Source organism: Labrus bergylta, chromosome 19 (genome assembly GCF_963930695.1).
Source record: "Labrus bergylta chromosome 19, fLabBer1.1, whole genome shotgun sequence".
Classification (NCBI taxonomy): domain Eukaryota; kingdom Metazoa; phylum Chordata; class Actinopteri; order Labriformes; family Labridae; genus Labrus; species Labrus bergylta.
The window spans coordinates 17,514,364-17,535,429 of record NC_089213.1 but is presented as its reverse complement, the minus strand read 5'-3'; the positions used below and the strand labels follow the sequence as shown (position 1 = coordinate 17,535,429).

The window sequence follows — 21,066 nt, the reverse complement described above, 5'->3', positions numbered from 1 at the left end:
GTATTCTTTGGAAAGAGGCAATAAAAAAGAGTTGTACTCGCCAAGGGTTAAAAAATGCTTCTCTCTCATGTGGTGAATAAAGTCTGAGCAAATGGGCCCATGTGTTGTTTCATACACAGAAGCAACGGTCATTAAATCTGCTTGTTTGTAACTCAGCCTGTCTCCTTCAATCACTGTGGGAAGCTCTTATGACTGGGTAGAGAAACAAAGACATCTTCAGTTTGCAGACATATGACAAACTTTTCTTATGCAACATTTTTGTGCCATCATTAAATAAATAAATAAATTATCCTGACAAACCATTATGAAGTTAAACGTAAGGACGCAAAGTGTGTCTGAAGGTTTTAGCTCTTTTCAGTATACTTTTTTATATTCATACTTCAAGGCAAACCATTCATTCTCATGCAAATGCTTATGGAATTAAATGAGCAGAAAATCAGGAAGGCCTATACAACCTGGTATAATGAATGGAGTTCAGAAGATGTCTGTAGTAGAATTAAAGTTGTAAAATGTCGTATAAATTGTCCAAATTGGGAAAATCTACCAGTTTTGGCTTTAGATATTTTTTTTATTTCACATTGGGAAGAATTGTTTAATTTGTTGATCAGGACTTCTAAAATCACTATAGAGTGATTTTTTTTTAACTTTTACTGAAGGTTTCATTATAGCCAATTTCAATACTAAAAATATCCAATATTTCACAAGAACGTGGCAAAAATAAAGGTTAAAAACAAATATTTAATTCTCAAAAGGGGTTTTCCCTTTCTTTAATTTGCAACACTTATCAGGTGAACTTTTGAAGGACATGAACCCTTTGAGAACAGAAACTACTGATTAAACTGCTGTGATACTGTAAGTGGGAGCTTTTTTTTTTATCTTATCTGTGGTATTTCCCCAAATGTCTGAACCCGAACGAAAAACTAACAAATTTATTAAGTCAAATTTCCCACATTCCCTATCTTCAACCTACAGTGGTCACAGCATGCGCATGCGCAGTCAGACGGCTGTCAACAGAGATGGCGCTGCGCGAAGGAGCCTTGCGTTTAAACCTGCTAGTCAGCAGCCGTAATTTGTACAAGTTCAACTCATTTATTGGTGTCCGGTCTTTGTCTGAAAATGTGTCATCTAAACCCGAGTCGTCCAGTGCCCCAGAGACCGCAGCTGACCATTTAATCTACACACAAGAGCACTTTGCATTAAAGGAGTCCCTCAGAAAGGTATGCAGGACTGCTAGCATAACATTAGCGAGCATGTTTTTTTTTTAACATTAAAACAAGTGTCCCTTTCTCTTTGCTAAGCAAGTGACAGTTTCCCATTATAATACCCATGTGTGTGCTTCGAGAAAACAGCAGGTATTCAAAATAATGTAACCGTAAAAGAGCATTATAGGGGCATTGCAATGGAAGTGGGTGAGAGGTCACAGAGCTGGCTTGTTATGAAGTCGCCCTGTGTGAGTGTCTGTAGTCTCTTCTCTGTATTATAGCTTTAACAATCTTCAAGTTGGACATTATTTTATGATAGAAGACGTAGAAGTCTTTAAGATAGAAGCCTATTTTGTATCTGCTTCTGTAGTTTAAAGAACAAGGGATGTTATGAAATAAGAGCCAGTTAAATTCAGGATGCACGATTTGATAATTGAAAACATTATTGCTTGTGTGTTTACATGACCCATCCTACACTCACACATCCCATTTGATTCATGCCAGCGCTGCACATTACTGTTTGACTGACAGGTCTGGATGCATGGTGGCTTTTTGTAAGACCAGTAGAAGAATATAAAAATGTATGGGTGCTTGGCAGCTGCAGGGATTATGACTTTTAGTTGAAATAGCTTTTAGAAGTTGGGCTAGGTAATGTAGTCTAGTTAACGAAGCTAAAATGTTTGTGTTTATTAAACAAATATTTGGCAAAGGCCTTAAGCCGAGGATTTTTAATAGCAAATCTGAGAGCAAAGAGCTGTTCTGAGTCAAATACCATTTCATACTACCTCATATTCCTTACAAGGACATTTTCTAGCAAATCTATGTGCTGTACTGATATGTAATGTGAACCAAAGTAAGCCAAATGTTAGCAATTAATGTTTTACTTTTTATGCAGTTTTATTGAATTAGTATTGGATGTATCAGCCAATACCCATATTTAGATATCAGAATGTATTTTGAAGGGAAAAGTGTTTTTTGTAACCATATGTCTACCATCGGCCTCTTTTCAAATGGTCAGAAGGGAATCAAATGGTCTGGAACGGGATTAGTCACATTTTCCTGAAATATGTTGGTGTACAGATGATCTGTTGCTTGGTCTAAATACGTTTAAACTAGTTAGCTTTCTCAATCCCAAAAAGAAGAAAAGGTAAAAATTATTATTTTTACCCAACTGCTCCCGCCTAATCTTAGTCTGCTTTTCCTCATTTTGCCACAGTCAGGGGTATCTGATCAGCAGAGCTTTTATATTTGAAAAGCTACAAATCAGTGGTTACAAATTATAGTCGTACAAAATCCAAGGGAGCATTCGTAATCAGCTTGACTCATTTTGAATGTATGTCACTAGACAGTGGTTGGAGACAGACTCTGAAAATAACAACCGGTGTCTAATTTAAGGCAGCGAGCAGAGATGTTGCGGTAAACGGTGTGGTGCTAGTTGTGTGACTAAACCTTGAAAAGGAAGCCAGGAGGTTGAAAATATACCAGCACTGGGAATAATGGGAAGGATGAAAATGGGAAAAGGAAATGCAGAACAATATGTTGGCAGTGCAGGAACAGGAACGCGAGGCAGCTCGGTTTATTAAAAGAATTCATGGTCGGATAGTTTGTACACAAATGAGGTTATAGGAAATCCTTTAGTGAGCGTTCAAGGTCAGGTGTGCCAAAGTTTGTTTTCACTACAAACTTTCTGTTATTGGGTGGGGAGGTTGTTTAGACTGTTGTCTGTGTGTGTGTGTGTGTGTGTGTGTGTGTGTGTGTGTGTGTGTGTGTGTGTGTGTGTGTGTGTGTGTGTGTGTGTGTGTGTGTGTGTGTGTGTGTGTGTGTGTGTGTGTGTGTGTGTGTGTGTGTGTGTGTGCGTGTGCGTGTGCGTGCGCAATTGAGAATCTCTCGCTGCAAATACATTAGTCACACATGCTCCCACATATACAAACCTCTGAACCATTCATGGCTTCTTCTTTTTGTGTGTGTGTGTGTGTGTGTGTGGGGGGGGGGGGGGTGAAGGTCATCTGAGGTCTTTAATGAAGAAGAGGAACCCTCTCCTCATGCACACTAGGATTTCCGTCACAGTACAAAATGACAAAGCCATTGTATGGCCGTTTTAAGCAACGCTGCTGGTCAGTAGTTCACATGTTCTACCAGTAACAACTACTTAGTTTAGAGTATTATGGGAAAATGTTTGTTCTAAATTTAGTAAATAATGTATTTTTAGTCTGCCTGCCTGAGTTGAAGTGATTTACTGCTCATTGCTAGTTCAGCCCTTTGTGGGTTTACTGGTCCTGTCACTTTCCATTAAATAGGCGAATTGATGACAAAGAACGGATATTTAAAGGTAACTTATTCCAGTGTTTCCCCTACCAATATATTGGGGGGGGCGGCCTCTGAAACTTCTTTTTCAGATTTATTTTTGGGCTTTTTGAGCCTTTATTGTAGAGCTGGGATAGTGGATAGAGTCAGAAAGCAGGGAAAGAAGTCATTTAAGGATTCCTTTCCGATAGAACAGGACAGCTGTCACTTAAAGTAACGCATGAACACCAAGATTCCTTCAAGTGTTTGTGTCGGCGTCCGTCTGCCCGTGCTGTAAACCTAGGGGAAACACTGTATTCTAATCAGAAGGAGTGCCATATACATAAAAGCTTTTTTACCAACTTCCAGAAACAGAGGGCGCTATAAAGAGTCTGATCTATTTCTGAGTTTTAAGCGCGTTTGTTTCTGACATGTGCATGAGACTTTCCAGCCTGGACATTTTGTAAGACCTGATAATGTGATTTTCTTGACCATTCCTTACTACTTGACAGTTTGGTGATGTGAAAGGGTTCTGGACACAAAAAGTCTACAATAACCTTTGTGAAGACATGTAGAATCACTCCCCGGTGACCTTTCTGCTTCTCTTTTAAACAGAATCTTCCCGTCCTTTCCCTCCTCAGGATCTGAACTTGAAACAAAAATGAGTTCATTGCAGGTGAAAGGGGACTGGTGTCTGCCTTTTTTTCCCTACTTTTTTGCTCGTGAGTTGGCTGTAAATTAAGTTTGATCTGGACAGATTCAGGTCCAGATTTGCCCCTTTATTTCTGATGAAAGTAGTGCCTATTTTTTGTATCAAACATTGAATGCTAAAAACATGATGTCCATGTCTTCTATCTGCTGTGTTTTCAAATATCGCTCAGCCCGTGTGTTTTTATTGGCTGGTTGAGCGGTTGGCTGGTTTGGGTTTGTGTGTTTTGGAAGGACAAAATGAGTGTGCATCACTTTTCGCAATCCTGTGAATTCTTCTTCAGCGCTTTTGTTTTTTCAGGACGAATGGCAAAACACTGGCCCTCTCCAACTCAATGCTGCTTGTGTTTTCACTCTGAAGTAGATCTTCAACCAAACCCACATTAAAGTATAATTCAGTCGGGTTCATTCTTCACAATGCACATTCTTTCACTTGACTCATTTAACTTGTCTCATTCCTGGAGGCTGGGATTTGATGTTTCTTATTGCCTATAAATACCTCTTTTGTTTGAAACCCTCTTATTTTAATTGCTTTTACCCACCATTTAGAGCCTATTGTGGTGAGTAGAGAAACATATTATGAGGCAGATTGTCATTGGTCCATTGTCATCGTCTATTAAAAATGTTATGCTGTATAAATTAAGAAGTCAAAACAAAAGCAACCCAGCTCTAGCTGTTTATTATATTTTGTGAAGAACATTCTAATTTAAAAAGCATTTATCAAGAAAAGGCACATACGTTTTTATTTTATATATTTATTTGTTACTGTATTTGGTGTGAAAGGCATGGACATCCCCAAACATGAAATTGTTGTTGGTTTCCTGCCAAACACTTTTGTTAACAATGCCTGCCTGTGAGGTGGAATGTCAAAACATAAAATACCACATAGTACTGTAACCCTCACTTTAGATCGACATCCAATTCTCTGTGACGCAGCTTGAGTTCCCACAAAAGATAACACGTTTCAATAGATTGTTCATTCATAAGTGCTTCTCCAGCTGTGGACCACTACCAGGTGCTCAAAATGAGTCACGGCACCAAAGTTCACCCATTCCAAAGTCTGTTTCAAAGCCAGGATACAATCCAACTTTACAGCCTGCAGACATTTGGGTCATGACTCACCAAAGCAGGCAGTAGTGATATACACTGAGAAGGCAAAAGAACTGTCTGAGTTTGGTTTCCAGAAACAAGAAAATCTGATTATTCTGTTGAAAGATATTATGTAAAATTCAGTGTTGAGATTGCCACAACCAATTTGCTCCACCCTTACAAATCCATTATTATTTAGTTCTTATACAAATGAGCACAAAGCTGGTGCAGGGAGAGATATTTGTATCAGCAAGTTATTTAACTAAGATTCTGTTCCAACCAGTTAATGCCCATTTTTTCATATTATTGAGGATATTCCATGACCACAGCTGCTGTTTTTTGGTTCCACTCTTAAAGCATATAATATAGTTGTCCTTCATTTTTCAACAGTTTTGTATCTGCGGCTTTGTGGCTCACTAGATGGATAGACTGCTAACCCAGAAGGAATGCCTTTAATATGGGTTTCAGTACCAAGCTTTACTTTTGCATGCTGTTCTAAATAATACTTAAGTGGGGTTTTTTTCTTCCCTGGCATATTAAAACATTGGCGGAGACACAGAAGTCGGTTTGATGTTGGCATTTGGACGGTTGGATGCAAAGATGTGGATTATCAGCACAATGTTTGTGACCAACAGTTTAAATTTGAAATATCAGTATCCTCCCTCAAAAAACCTAAATCCCCAGATTTTAGGGTAATTTGCACTTTAAGTTGGGTTGGACAACTTCTGTGTATAATCTTGTGGTACCAGCAGCACTACCACTGAATTCTGTTATCATCTTGTATTTGTGCTCCATATTGACACAGATTGGGATTGAAGCCCAGGCTGGAGGAATTAAGCTTTTTGGATTGTCTGTCCTTCGTCTGTGGCTCAAGAATTTGGCACAGATGTTCACTTGGTCTCAAGGCAGAACTGATGACAATAAATAAGTCAGTGGTCAAATGTTAAGTTTACTGAGACCTGGCAAAGCATTTTTGGCAATTACACAGATTCACTCACTAATTTGATCAAAATTAAAAAAAATGTTTAATAGGACTATTTCATAAACTGAAGTTAAGATGAAAGGTCAAAGACCATCTTCAATGTAACATCGTAATGTTAAGCGGACATACAAGCAGACAATTGCTCATGCTATGCAGTGAACTTCGTTGACATCACAATAACTACTTGCATAATTAAGACATTGCAAAAGCCTCAAATGCAATAAATTCAATACATTTTTACACATGCTGTGCATTTCCTTTAGCATGCAAACATTTGACCTTTAAGACGGAGCCCTGGTTACACGAAGCCAGCATTCCTATAATTTGGCCACTAAAATCAAGCCCCAGTTAGCCATAAGCCACCCTTCAGACAAGTTGGTGTCAATATGAAGGCCGAGGAAGAAAAAAGAGTAAAACATTGTTGATGAAGTTCTTGGGATGAACAAGAACAATGCTTCTGCTATTCTAAATATTTTAGATTCATGTGATTGCGTGTGTTCTGAACACAAGTACTGTCTCTATAAAATGCAGAACAGCAGAAAGAAATAGGAACTCTGAGATCATAACTGATTTGTACAGGTCAATATTTAACCAATATCACATTGTAGGTTGACCTTAAAATATGCAGTCCTAGTACCCACCTGTAACTGTGGTGTGTCTTACGTAATGGCAGGTTTAAGATGTGTAAGCAGCAACCATTTGTTAGAATAAGCTACTTTGCAGCAGAACTGGTGTTTACTTTCTCTCAGTCAAATACAAGTGAATTGAATTGACTGAGAGGGAGGGACACTACAACTGTAAGGCAGTGATCCTATATTTTCAAAGAGCATGCAGCTTGTCATTTTGTATGTCCTGAGCGAAGCCTTGGTTATCAGCTGGGGAATGATAACATGAACATAAAGGAATAAGGTACTGTCAGTATATTCGTCTTTGTCGTAGATTCACTGTCTGTAACATTTCTCCAGCCTGCTTTCTATTCATTGATATGTAATACCTTATCTGTCTGTCTGTTACATATAGATTACATAGACTTAAGTAGGGATGTGCAGGAAGCCCATGTGGCTATAACAATAGCTGTTTTTCAACTCATAATAATGCATGAATCTGGTGTGAGTCATGAGACAGGAGATAGAACAGCAGGGCTGCTATTCTTGCTCTCAGCATCAATATTTGAGGCCAAATTATCAATAGTGCATGTTTGCGGAGGAACATAGAAACACATGCACAGCTATGTCTGAACCTAATCCATAATAAAGATGATGTCCGTCTCACTTTTTTTTTAGTAAAATCATAAACATGTAGTATGTCTCCCCTGTTGTGTTTACACTGTAGATCATCGACCAGGAGATCAACCCTCATGTGGATCAGTGGGAAGCAGAAGGGAAGTTTCCAGCCCACAAAGTCTTCAAGATCTTAGGAAGTGCCGGTTTTCTTGGAGTTAACAAACCAGTCGGTAAGAGCAAACAAGTACAATGACAAAAACACAACAACACTGAATTTCATATACGTTAGGGTGATGCAGTACCTTGGTTATTTAACGCCTAACAACAACTATGGTAGATTTACTCTAGCTTGTACTGTATAGTGCATGTTTAGTCTTGTGACTACTCAAAGCGCTTTTAAACCGCAGGTCACAACTACCCCTTTACACACTCATGGCAGAGGCTGCTATGTAAAGTGTCCATCAGTATTATCTTATTCCATTCACACACAGTGCTCAGGAAGCAGCAGGAGCAAATTGGGGTTTAGAATCTTGCCCAAGGGCCTGGTGACATGTGGCAGTTAAGCACTGGGGCTGGGGATCAAGCTCCCGACCTTCCACCTTCTACCACTGAGCCACAGCCGCCCCTATCACCAAGATGGGGTTCACAGTTCCTGGCCTGTGGAGTTTGGCATGACACTTTACTCATTTTGGGACCTGAATGTCCTAAGCTGTCATGTCTGAATGTTTGAAAGAGGCTCCAATTGAAGAGCAAGAAAACGCACAAAAACCCCAAAGATGTTCAACGTGTGCTTTCAAACGATGTATCCATTACACATAAATGGCTCGGGAGTGTTTTGAATTATTTTCCGTCAGACACTTCATTCATTTGTATTCTTTGGAAGTAAAGTAGGTAATCCATATACCCACCTGTTCCTCAGTCTTCAAGATTTTTGATTTAGAGACGTGCTGTTTCTTTTGCCATTGCAAAAAATCTCATGATAAATGTGTGACATATCTGGGAATGGAAACGGCTTTGGCAAAGCATAGATATAGCTTTAAGGGATATCATTTTAAAATCCAAGAGCACAAATAAATAACAATTCCACAGAATAGTTATTGAAGTAGTGGTTGCAATTTGCATAAATGAAGGAAACCTGGATTAAAATATGTTGTGTTTGGGAGTAGAAACCAAACGTCTTTCACTGCGTGTTTGGTTCGACCATTAATGCTTCAAAGAGCATTTGGCATGTCTTCTTCACAGCTGAGTTAACTTTCCATTCATTTTTCTTTTCTTTCTGTCTGACAGCCATACATTTCAGTGCGTCTGGTGTAGAAATGTTCCCACTGTGATGACGGGTGCTGGTGTCAAATCAACATGCAGCAACAGCTGTCTGCTACAGTGCATCCTATTTCCAGATGTGTACCCAGCTGTGTCGCTGCTGGGTTGGGGGGGGGGGGGGGGGGGTTGGGGGTTTCAGTAATGTAAAGTAAAAGATCATCAAATGAGTTGGGGTCATTGTGTGTAATTCAGCCGGATGTGTGAGGAGGTTTGTGGGGAGGGTTTGACAATCAGCCTGCAGCGATCTGAAGATTTTTAACAAGATTCATTTATCTGGAAGAATAAGCTACTTCTCCTTTTGTCTATTTGTATATTGTGTTGACATTTATGCAAACAAAAATAATTAGATAAACTAAACCATAGTGGTAGTGTTGGACATACAGCTGAGTGCAGAGGACTCAACATTAGGTCTGTAGGTCAAAGAAGAGGGAGGGCAAAGGGATTAAAATGTGCTGTGTACACAAGACTTGAGCATTAGTTGACAGGATTAGAGAGGAGGAGCAGCAGAGACACTCTGTAGTTTTAGGTTGTAGACTTCTTTCTATCACGTACAGCATAAGGAACTTGTTGCATAAAACAGTTGTGAAAAATGCGGTACAGGTTCAAAATGACCTTCTAATTCAGACAGAAATATCCGAGGGGGCTGATTTGATGTGTTTCAGTGTGCAACTTAAATCGACCTCACATGCTTCTATTACTGTATCACTCTTTGATTCTAGTCTCTAAAACTTCAAAAAAAAGTTGTTCTCCTTCTAATAACTATTTTTCCTTTGGCTTAATAGTTGCCGTACATCAGGATCAGGGGGGAAAAAAACAAAGTTGCATTGGTAATATATGTTTTGAAGAAGAGTGTGCAGTTTGAATAAGAACATCTCGACACGTCCCTCTGCTGCAGCGCTGACTAATGAAGCAGACTCTCCGAGCATTCTGCACTGGGTTAATTGATTTAGAGGCTTGGATTACAGGGATGGGAATAGGGATTTAGGGGTCTGTACACTGAAGAAATGATTCATCAGGTGGAATCAGAGAGGTGCTTGCCCTTTATCAGAAACAAACGCAAGCATGTGAACAAAACAAAACAACAGAGAGAACAGTCTGCAAAAAATAAATGTTGAATATTATTTCTGGTGTTTTTCTTGATTTCTCATCATCTCTTACTGCTTTTAAACTTAAGCGTCAATGTAGGCATGGAAATAAGTAAATCTGATAACAAATTAGGTCGATAACAGGATTCAGGCCAATTTGTTATTCTTGTTCCTTTGCAGTGCTTCTCCAATGGCAGCGATGATTTATGATCCTGGAAACAGAGGACTCACTGGTAGTTGTTCTAACAGATTCATACCAGGTTATGCCCTTAAACTGGCACCGTAGTTAACGCTCCTCCTGTTGACATCTCTTGGAGCCATTCTGCATATCCCTCTATTAAGTCCTCTGAGAACAAGAATCCTCGAACACTCAGTTTTTTCCACTCTTTTTCCCGTGTACAAGGAAACGCTTTATTAACTTTCAAAACATGAGAACAGGAAGTTTTTGCAAAGGCAGCCATGTTGAGGGAGAAGACAGGGATGACCCTTGGCTCCCGGCCTGTTTCCCTCTACTTTCAGAGCGAAAATAAGGTCTGGATGACTAACCACTGGGAGAAAACTTGGGTGTCAAGGCTGTTTTCTTTCTTGTTAGAACTATGATCAATTCAATATGGACTTTTCAAACTATGTGACTATACTATGTATAGTGCGTCATGCTGCAATGGTGATGCATGCCTGAGAAGGTTGAATAGGGAAGTTTCATTTACGTCTGTTGTAGTGACTGTTACAGTATTGTCATGGAAATGAGCAAAACACAACAACCGTGGTTCTAGTGTTTTCATAGTTTTACAATAAGGTCACGCGTGTTTTTGTGCATTTGAAACACGGAAAGGATTTAGATGAGGAAGTAGAGTTACTTTCTTGGACGTGTCTAGTGCTGTTCCTGCACCTTTAAATTCTCTTCTGTTTCTAATGGAGCGCCACCTAATGAGAACCAACACCCAAGCACATCTGCTGTTCAGAGGAACCATATGGGCATCGGACTGACATTTGTGATAGGATTTTGTTTGTTTTTCTTCCGCTTGCTTGTTCAACCAGGCGGCCTGCTGTTTTGCTTAAAGTGGGATAAACCTCAGCGCTTCCCCTTGTCCACAGTATCCACCGCAGGGTTTCCAGCGTTCAGAGACTTATCGCTGCACAGCTGCACCTGTTTCCTCTCATTTTTGGCTCCCCTACTCCCTTGTTTGCATGTCCCACTATATCTCCAAAGTTCTTTGTCCCACTTTATTCTGCTCTTTTTTTTCCCTGCTCTCTTTCACTGACAGACGCCTGACTTCAATTCAATAACTTCAATAACTAGCTGAACAGGTGATATTAATCCACTTAGCTAGCATTTGCTGGCCTCCTTTTGATAAATTGACAAATGATTAGTCATTGTCAGTCACTGATGAGATCCATCAGCCAGCCTTAAGTTATTTGACTCAGTCTTCTTAAATTAATTACTGACTGTTGCATTTGCTATGAGCATGAGAGGATTTCTCTCTTTTTTTTTAGAAGTGCAGAAAAATGATTCTGAACTTCAAGAGCTTTTCTAAGAGCTGTTTGTGTGTTTACCATAAACAACTTGAGAGAAATTTCGTATAAAAGCGAGTGCATTAGCTAGCTTATTTTACAAGCAGTGCACAGGAAATTGGCCTTAAGCATTAAGTTTATTGGCATAAAAGGCTGGCTATTCATTTCTGAGCAGATGGTGCAGCTGATGATGAAAGGCAAAAGATAGGAATTGTAATGAGGATAACTGTCACAAAGTGGTATTTAAAACATAGTTTGTAATACGCTCTTCCACTCCATTAAGGACCCGGGGTCTTTGCCAATGTCTCCGCTTGAAGAATTCAGGAAAAAGACATCCAATTTTGACTTTTTTTGAATTTTGATGTTTTTTTTGTTTTTTTTTGCAGAGATCAAAATCAAGATTGTTATTCATGCAAAGAAAGGATATGATGACACTGAGATAACAGTGACCCTTATCTGCAGTGTGCTGCTGCTGCTCGCACTGCAGTGCTTTCTGCACGTAATGACAGATAGTACAATTAATGATAACATCCTGTAATTAATTAGAGTGCATGCTCCAGTAACAACGGATCAGTGTGGAGTATTATGCACATAAACGTGTGTGTGTGTGTCTATGCAGGGACATGTTAGGAAGGGACTGTATTACAGAGATAACAGGAAACAGGAAAGGTGAGTGTCAGGCTAGTTTAACATGACTGACTTAGTGATGGAGTATATTTATACAAAATGGCATTGCTCAACCATTTCTTCTTTCTCCTTGAAATACAATGAAAAGCATTACCTTCGCACCAAAATCCACACAGTGTACAGTGAACTGTCGGCATCTAACTCTTATCAGTACTTGAAGGAGTGTGTGTTTTGTCCTCTGCAGAGTATGGAGGCCTGGGTCTGGACTTCAGCTACAGTGTCGCCGTGTCAGAGGAGTTGGGAAACATCCGCTGTGGAGGCGTCCCCATGGCAATCGGCGTACAGACTGACATGACTACTCCAGCACTGGCCAGGTAACTTAACAGAAACTGCAACAGCATTATTGGATTTGTTGATAAATCTGCTGATAGTTGAAAAGTTTGCAGCTCAAATGAACGCTCAGTTTGCAACAGTTGATGGCACATCTTTATGTAAAAGTACATTTAGCCTCTGGCTCCCACCCCCTCCTCTGAGTCCTTCTCTAATCAGAAAGACAACAACTAATGGATGACTCAAGCAACAATGTCTACTTTCTGTTCTTTTTTCCTTTTCACACCACCAGTAAAGCCACTTGTGTCAGAGCTGGAGCACATTTCATCCTATAGTGATGGGTTTCATTTTGTGATGGTAAAAGGTTGCTTCTGTTGCTCCTCCTGGTAACCACTTTGTCTCTGTAAAGCCTGCAGATTAGTGTGCTGTGATGGAAGAATGAGCTCTTTGAACAAACCATGGTCAAACAATTTGAGAAACACCAGTATTTCTGGCATTTTCTTATTCCAGCCCTGATGTGGCATCTTTCTGTCTACTTTTGTTTTATTGGTCTATGATTGACAATGATTTAGTTAACAACTGACTAGTTAAGCAGTAGTGGTACTGTTCTTTTGTTCCCTCACCAAGGACAGCGGAGCGTCTAATAGCACACTCTCTTTCTCTCTCAGACGGGATCCTATAGAAGTACAACCCATGTTTCTGTCCTTGTCAGTTAGTGCATCTAATTGAACAATAAACTGTCTTCGTTGAACTAAATTAAACTGGATAAAACATGGAGGCGGCAACTGAGTCGAGCAACTTCTCCATAGCATGCAACAGGAAGACTTTCTTGACGCCAGGTGGGCAGTTCCATAAGTGTGTGACATCACGGTAAAATAATGAATACTGTATATTCCAAAAAAGAAGCAGCTGGTGTGTGCCGCACAGCCAGTGTGCCTTCAGCACCGCCGAGGCGGGGAGAGGGAGGGATGATGCTAGTTTGTGCAGAGACGCCGTGTTGGCTACTTACAGTAGGTGCAGGCTGACCCTAATTGGTTGTTTGTTTCAGTCCGGACGATGAAAAAGAATTGAAATACAAAGGGGAGGGCGCTCAGATGCACATTTATTAATGAATATTTCAATTTCATATAATTCAATAGTAATATTGACATGCAATCATCAATGGGTATTTGTTTTCCTAACATTCTTATGAAATGTTGCCAACTGAAGCGCATATACTGGTAAATACACTGTTAAAACTGCTCAAACTAGATATACCCCATTGTTTATATGAACTAAGTTGAAAGCTGCTGTATAAATGAACACATTTCTATAAGGAGTAGAAACGTGTGACACTCAACAAGTCATAACATTCATATTTACTGCAAGTTTAGAGTTACTGAACTGACTTTTTTAGAGGTTCTGCAGCACCGTCTGATAGCTGTGATGCTAATCTGGCAACAGGGTGGCTGTGTTGTTTTTAGAGATTTATTTGGCTTTTTCTGATTCCCAATATTTTATCCGAATATTTGGGCCGATTCCAATTGATACCCTTTTCAATTCTCTTTCTGTAAAAAACTGCTTATAACTTTTCTTAAAAGTAATTTAATGTTTTTTTATGTGAATACAATACAACTACCATCCTGTATTCCTTCTACTGTAAATCTTTTCCACAAGTGTTTGAGCCGCATCTGAGCGATCAACGCAATAAATGTGTATATCTATATCTATTTATCTCTATAGATGGAAGAAAGATATCGGCCAATATCTCGGTATCTGATTTTTCTCTCTCCCGAATATCGGTACCGTCCCCAACAGTCTAGTATCGGTCGGGCCCTACCTCTAATTGTTGTATTATTTACTGAACTAAGATTATATATAGATTAAACTGACACGGCTAAACATACCTGTGACATTGTTCATACTCTGTTTAAAATTGAGTCAAATCTTTCCTGGTCTAGACCTTCTTTTGTATTATAGTTGTGCTACAAATAGTCTTTATCTAAGCGACATTCTTAGAGGGTTTGGGTTTAAATATATTTGGTAATATTTGTCTCACCCATGCAGGGCCTTGGCTGGTTGTGTGATATCCTTTTGCTTTGAAACAGATGGTGGTGACAAGAGACAGAATTCAGTGGAATAGACAATAGGAGTCTCCAGAGCTTAATTAGGGGATCTACTCTAGCCTGCAACGAGTTCTCAGCACTGAGACAGCAGCAAAAGAAAACAAAGTGGGGGAATACCAGTTGGGGGGGGGTGTGATTTATGATAAGACTGTCCCACTTGAAATGCTTTTGCCTCAGTCATTGCAGTGTTATTTTAAAGCACACAGCAACTGCTTTATCTTTCTAAAGTTAGAACGTACAGTTGGAGAGTTTTACCAAAAGTTAAGTTTTAATTGAGAAAGCATTGGAATCACGTAAGGACACATAACTGTGTTGTTGACTTCTTTGCATGCGTGTGTCTCTGTGTGCAGGTTTGGATCAGCTGAATTAAAGAAAGAGTACCTCCTTCCCTCCATCATGGGAGACAAAGTGGCCTGCCTGGGTGTTAGTGAAGTCGGAGCCGGCTCTGATGTCTCAAGTGTGTATCTCCTTCTTCATCTTCTGGTCATTTATTATCAGACCATTTTCTTTCAAGCTCCTGAAGAAACACTTTTCATTCACAAACACTGATAAATGATTGAGCAGCCAGCATTATTAAAGTTCATCATTTTATATGGCACAAATATTTCACATGAAAAAAGGACGACATGCACTTATATCGCATGATTTTTTTTTTTCTCTTGAAAAGTGTGAAAAGTACCAGTTTGAGTTAAAGTCTGCTTTGCAGTCTTCTGATTTCAAAGTCAAAATTGTATGTCTTTGATGTTCATTGACACTTTTTGAACCCTCTGTCTTTACACCCCCCCCCCCCCCTTCTCTATCCTACCACATTTCCCACATATTCATTCAGGTATCATGACCAAGGCTGTGAGGAAAGGGGAGGAATATGTGATTAATGGGGGGAAGATGTGGACTACCAACGGTACCCAGGCTGACTGGATGTGTCTCCTCGCCAACACCAGTGACGGCCCTCCACACAGGAACAAATCTCTCATCTGTGTGCCCATGAACCTGCCTGGTATGAGTCAGACATTGTAGCATAAATACAAGCACAGCAAAGCAATTGGCATTTTAATTGGGGAAAAATATTCAGCTGAAAATTGTGTTTTTCTGTCTTTTGGGCACAACAAAAAATGGACCTTCAATTTAAGATTGTGTTTTTTTTAAATGATTTACTGCAGAATTCCTACATTATTTCCATGGACATACTACCCTACAACCTTCATGTTTTTACATGTTATTTGTTGTGCGTTTTGCCCTTTTGCTTCGATGACGTTTATTTTGCTTTCTGAAGGAATACACATCGCCCGCAAGATTGATAAGCTGGGCATGTGGTCATCGGACACAGCTGAAGTGTTCTTCGATGACGTCCATGTTCCCTGCAAGAACATCATCGGCCAGGAAGGCATGGGCTTCACCTATCAGATGCTTCAGTTCCAGGAAGAGAGGCTCTGGGCTGTGGCCAATAGTGAGTGAGCTTTTCTTACAGCTCTTCGGATCTCTCCCTCTCCCTCTCCCACGTCTGATGATGTATTCCTCCCCATTGAATCGGATGCATTATTTGTGTAACGACTCCTTTTCTGTTTTAGTTTCCAAAAATGAGGGAGTTAGCAGGTCTCATAGGTCAAGCCATCAATCTTCTGTAAAATATTTGTTTACTTTTCGTTTTGAGTAACAAGACAGAGTCTGGGTTTTCTCAAAAATAACTTATGTAGGAAAAGTGAAGCTGTACTGAGTCTGAAAATGATGCATTAGTCTGCCTGACCCAATAAACTCTTAAGACTTAGACCATCATCAAGCACTTAAAGAAATGTATAAAGCTCTTACTGCCATTAAAGAGAATGAAAGGGTGACAATTTACATCAGCGCAACTAGAAAGCTATTACTGCAGATGGAAGCAGAGGTAATGGGGTCACTTTCTGTCTCTCTCTTTAACACCCACAGTCCTAACCACGATGGACATCATCATTCAGGAAACGATCCAGTACACACGGCAGAGGAAGATCTTCAAGCAGCCTGTCCTCCACCACCAGGCAGTTCACTTCAGGCTGGCAGAGCTGCAGACGGAGGTCGAGCTGCTACGCTCCCTCCTCCACCGTGCAACAGGTGAGCTCACTTTAGAGATACAGGTGCTGTAATACATCACAGCATTTGGGCTATCAGTGGGAACAGTGAATATTTTCAATATGTACATAAACTGGGTGCAACATCAACTTTTTCGAAATTTAGTTTATTTTCCTCCAGATCATGCACAACACCCCTGAAACCCATAATGAACTTTAATTTCTTGAGTGTACATGTACTAAATATGAGGGAAATTACACCCATGAATTCATGCAGCGCTCCTCGTGAAAACAATTTTTCTCTAGTAAGACTTAAGGCCTCCGTAACAAAGGCCACAACTGACTCAACTCTGCAAGAATGATGTGAATGCCAAACCAGCCTTGAGTGGGCAATTTGTTCATGTCAGATATGACAGGTTTTTAAAGACAGACTTATGTGGGAGCTTCATGCTAACAGTGAACAACACTGAGGCCTTTCTACAGACAGAGTATTTTAATTGATAGCTTTGGTATTCAAACTGCGTCCTTCTAGATTTCTAAAGCTACATAAGGAACTATTTCCTCGATGTCTGAAACTGTTTTTTACCAAGATTTTTGGAAGGAGTCGAATTTTATCCTTCCCATACATTATTTGTTTCTTTAGGTAATTTTTTCACATAAATTCAATTCATGCTAACATAGTCTTCAGTCTTTACATGTCATTTTATTTGTAATTTTTGATTCCTTTTTGGTCTGTATTTCCTTCTCAAATTTAAATCACATTTATTTTAATTTAAAAATGGGTAAATGATGCTCTAAAAAAGGCAGACAGAAGGATCCAGGGGTTACAAACTGTATGAAGAATTGTGGAACGGTTTGACCAAACCTCTGTTTTATTCATGAACACTGGCATGACTTTAAATCCTTCAGCCATGGCCACTTGAAAAACTGGCACACAGCCAGGTCATCCCCGAGAAAACCCTCTACGGCGCAGTGTTTTCATACAACTACGTGGAAGCATCTGTCGGGCGGGCATCCAAGGCTTTGTGGTTTTTCTCGTTTTGTTTACAACACTTGAAGCTTTAACTGAAATCATCTAGCTGGTACCAGTTCAAGCCAGATCTGCTTGCCCAGAAACAGATCAAAGCTTTTGCATGTGTTTGGCACAGGTAGATAGACACACACACAGGCAAACTTCTTCACACACTGAAACAGGAATATCATGCAGCCCACACATGTTCCTCTGGAGGATACCTACAATGGAGGCATTGATCGGTTTCACTGGGAAAAGGTCCGATTGGGAAAAAGCACAGAACCAGATCCAGCCTTGTGCAAATCTGAAACTGAAGCCCATTTGTTTATCGACTTTGTTTTTCTTTACATTCACTTATCCCTTTTTTTTTTCATCTATATACTGTAAACATTTGCCAGTCTAACATTTTATTTTCCTGCAGCGTTGTACATTAAAGGCAATGATGTGACCAAGCTGGCATCCATGGCCAAGTTAAAGGGGGGCCGCCTGGCCAGGGAGCTGAGTGACAGCTGTCTGCAGTTTTGGGGAGGAATGGGCTTCACCAGTGACGTGCTGGTCAGCAGATTCTACAGGTGAAGCTGGTCCTTTCTTTATATGAACTAGCACAGCGGCACCAGTTACTACACCAGGCTGGTAGCCAACTTGGCTTTAGTAGTGACTTTGATTCACTTTTGTCCCTCTGTGTTTTTCTACCTCACGATAGAAAACTCATTATTTCTGTATCGTTTTCTATATGCATTTCTTTATATATTTCCTTGTGTATTTTTTCCTTATCAAATAAGGAGGTGTTGCTGTCTTTGTGAAAGGCAAGTTGGGCACATTATTATAATCTACACACCCACTGCCTGGAGTCAATCAATTCCATCACAACTAAAAATAATACTGTACATCAAACTCAGACAGATTGAAGGTCCTTACAGACACAAAAGTGGTGATAAAGAGGGATTATTATTTTGTCTTTACATTTTTTTTTATTCCAAAGCATTTGTATCTGAAGTTAACTATAATCTTTGATATATTAGGTAGATACAAACTTTTCTAATCATCTATATCACAGGTTGTCGAGAGTGTAAACAAACATTTGAATTCATATTAGGCCTAACTGTTGAACATCCAATGCCAATAACATTATTTCTTTGTGTCACTTTTGATTTTGCTAAGAAATATGGAAAGAAATGCAACATAGGATTTTAGTACAGTGGCCACTTTAGTTGCCAGACTAATACCAGCTTCTTAAAGCAACATTTATGCAAAACTAGTCCAAACTTTCCAAAACACAGAACTTTCCTTTTCCTCTTGTAGCCACCTTTGATACACAGTAAATTATATACAAACATCTATGTGTTAATCTAACTTTGTTGGGACAAACATATTATTATGAGGAGAAAATGCTCCTTTACACTCAGACAGACAGTCTCCTTTGTACATTTTGAATTGTGACCACAATAAAATTCAGACGAATGTCCTTTGTGGATTTAATAATGAAGCTTACTGACAAATCCATCAGTGCCGTATAAAATAGAAAAGAGTTTCTCTATATATTTCCAAAATCCTGGAGGTGCAGTTTAGCTGTGATTAGCATTCCTTATCCCCCCATACATCATCTCTCACCTTGCCTTGTGCCAATATTACAGGTGACAGGTGATATGATGAAAGAGATTAAAATGTCTTTCTTGATGTTAATTTATTCTGATCCAATGTCTTATAAATAAATACACCTTAAAGCTCCAGCCCACCATAATGCATTTCAATGCCCCACCGCTCATCTTTTTATGTATCACCCAAAGGCTCTGCTGTATGCATGACCTTGACATAACTGTCAGAAAAAGAGAGGGTATTGATTGAACAATGTCCTCATCTGTGCCTTTGTGGATGTGAGAGGATTGGCTTTATCGGATGGGTCTTTAAAGTGGAGAAAGCGTATGGACGTTTAGAGACCGCTCTTAATCCTCATTGCATCTCTTTGGTTCAAGAACACCCCTGATGCAATGATTAGCGCACACACACACACACACACACACACACACACACACACACACACACACACACACACACACACACACACACACACACACACAGGGTCAGGGCAATCATAAACATTGATATTAGATGCAAAATTTGGCAAAACTGAATATCAGGTTTGAAAAAATTGATATATTAGAAACATTTTCCTATTTTCTTTAATGGGGACATTTTAAAGATTGATACCATCCTCATATTATAAAACCTCTGCCAGAAGCCAGTCATTTTAAGGTGGCATAATGACTTTCCCTTACAACAATTCCCTTACACAGCAAAAAAGGGGTAAAGGGCTAGACTGCCTCCATTGGGGGAGGAATGGGCTTCACCAGTGACATGCTGGTCAGCAGATTCTACAGGTGAAGCTGGTCCTTTCTTTATATGAACCACATAGAAGTTATTTATAACTCAAACTCTAGCACCATGATTGTAATGTTTTTTTCCCTCGGTGCTTTGTTATCACATCCAATCTAAAAACCTTTAAGACAACAAAACCACGGCACAGCGGCACCAGTTACTACACCAGGCTGGTAGCCAACATTTGTTTTATGTCTGCAATTATGTGCACTTTTGTGAGGGTTTGTGTTTCTATGGGAACAGCAACCACATAGGTTGGCAGAAGCAGCATGGTCAGTTAAAAGGACCTTAAACATGATTCCTTAATAATTCAAGTTAGAGTTAGATTGATTGATTGCTTCCACTAAATCCTAGCATGTGATGTAGTATTATTTCTCAAAAACATGCAATTAGGCTTAGTCTCCTGTTGTGCTGTGTTGGGCATACGAGTTTCATATGTTTATGCAGTTTATAATCAAAAGAGACTGAGGTAGACTCTGAATCTCTCATTTTTACACTGTGCTGACATCTACTGACGGGGCAAATAATGCAGCTAGATTAACACGAGGTTCAGAAGCACGAGGATGCTCTCATGGTGCACAAATTAATGGTTGATGAAAATGTTAATGAATTTTTCAGAGACATAACATTTATCTTTTTTTTTTTTCCTTTCCACAGGGATTCCAGGTTGATGTCGATCGGTGCAGGGGCTGATGAGGTCATGCTGGGAATTATCTCTAAGTACATGGACACTCTACCCAAGAAGTGATGTCATAACCTGATGAAGTGCTTATCGTTCACCGTGAATTGCTGAACATTGTCCACCTGAAGTGCTGATGTGATAGTTCTAAGGGTTTAATATCTACAGGAAATAAGATTGTTTTTAATCCTGCCTTTGATTGTTCAAACTATACTGTTTGTGGACAGTGGAACACTTACGTCCTCAAAGCACAGAATAATGTCTGATTGTTTTGTTTTTATCTGACAATGTGAATAGCCTACATGTGATGTAGTGTAAATTGTAAAGACTGAGTTGAATCAATGTTTATCCATTGAAGTCAAAAACCTATTTTTTAGTCTAGACAGAAAAAATTAAGTGCATTAAAATGAATTGTATAAAATAAATATCAAGCAAAAAATCTGACTTGTTGTGTTTCTATTCCTTCCTTTAACCTAATAAGATATCAAATC

The 21,066-nt window shown here is 39.5% G+C and overlaps 1 protein-coding gene across 1 annotated transcript; it reads left to right on the top strand.

Annotated features, from left to right (window-relative positions):
* Nucleotides 1–991: 991 nt before the first annotated feature.
* zgc:85777 lies at nt 992–21,019 on the top strand. The gene is made up of 9 exons (XM_020631635.3): nt 992–1,217; nt 7,597–7,717; nt 12,276–12,405; nt 14,817–14,923; nt 15,296–15,463; nt 15,740–15,913; nt 16,390–16,551; nt 17,942–18,092; nt 20,554–21,019. The coding sequence occupies exons 1-9, from the start codon at nt 1,017–1,019 to the stop codon at nt 20,642–20,644; spliced, it is 1,305 nt and encodes a 434-aa protein (XP_020487291.1). The 5' UTR covers nt 992–1,016; the 3' UTR covers nt 20,645–21,019.
* Nucleotides 21,020–21,066: the final 47 nt, after the last annotated feature.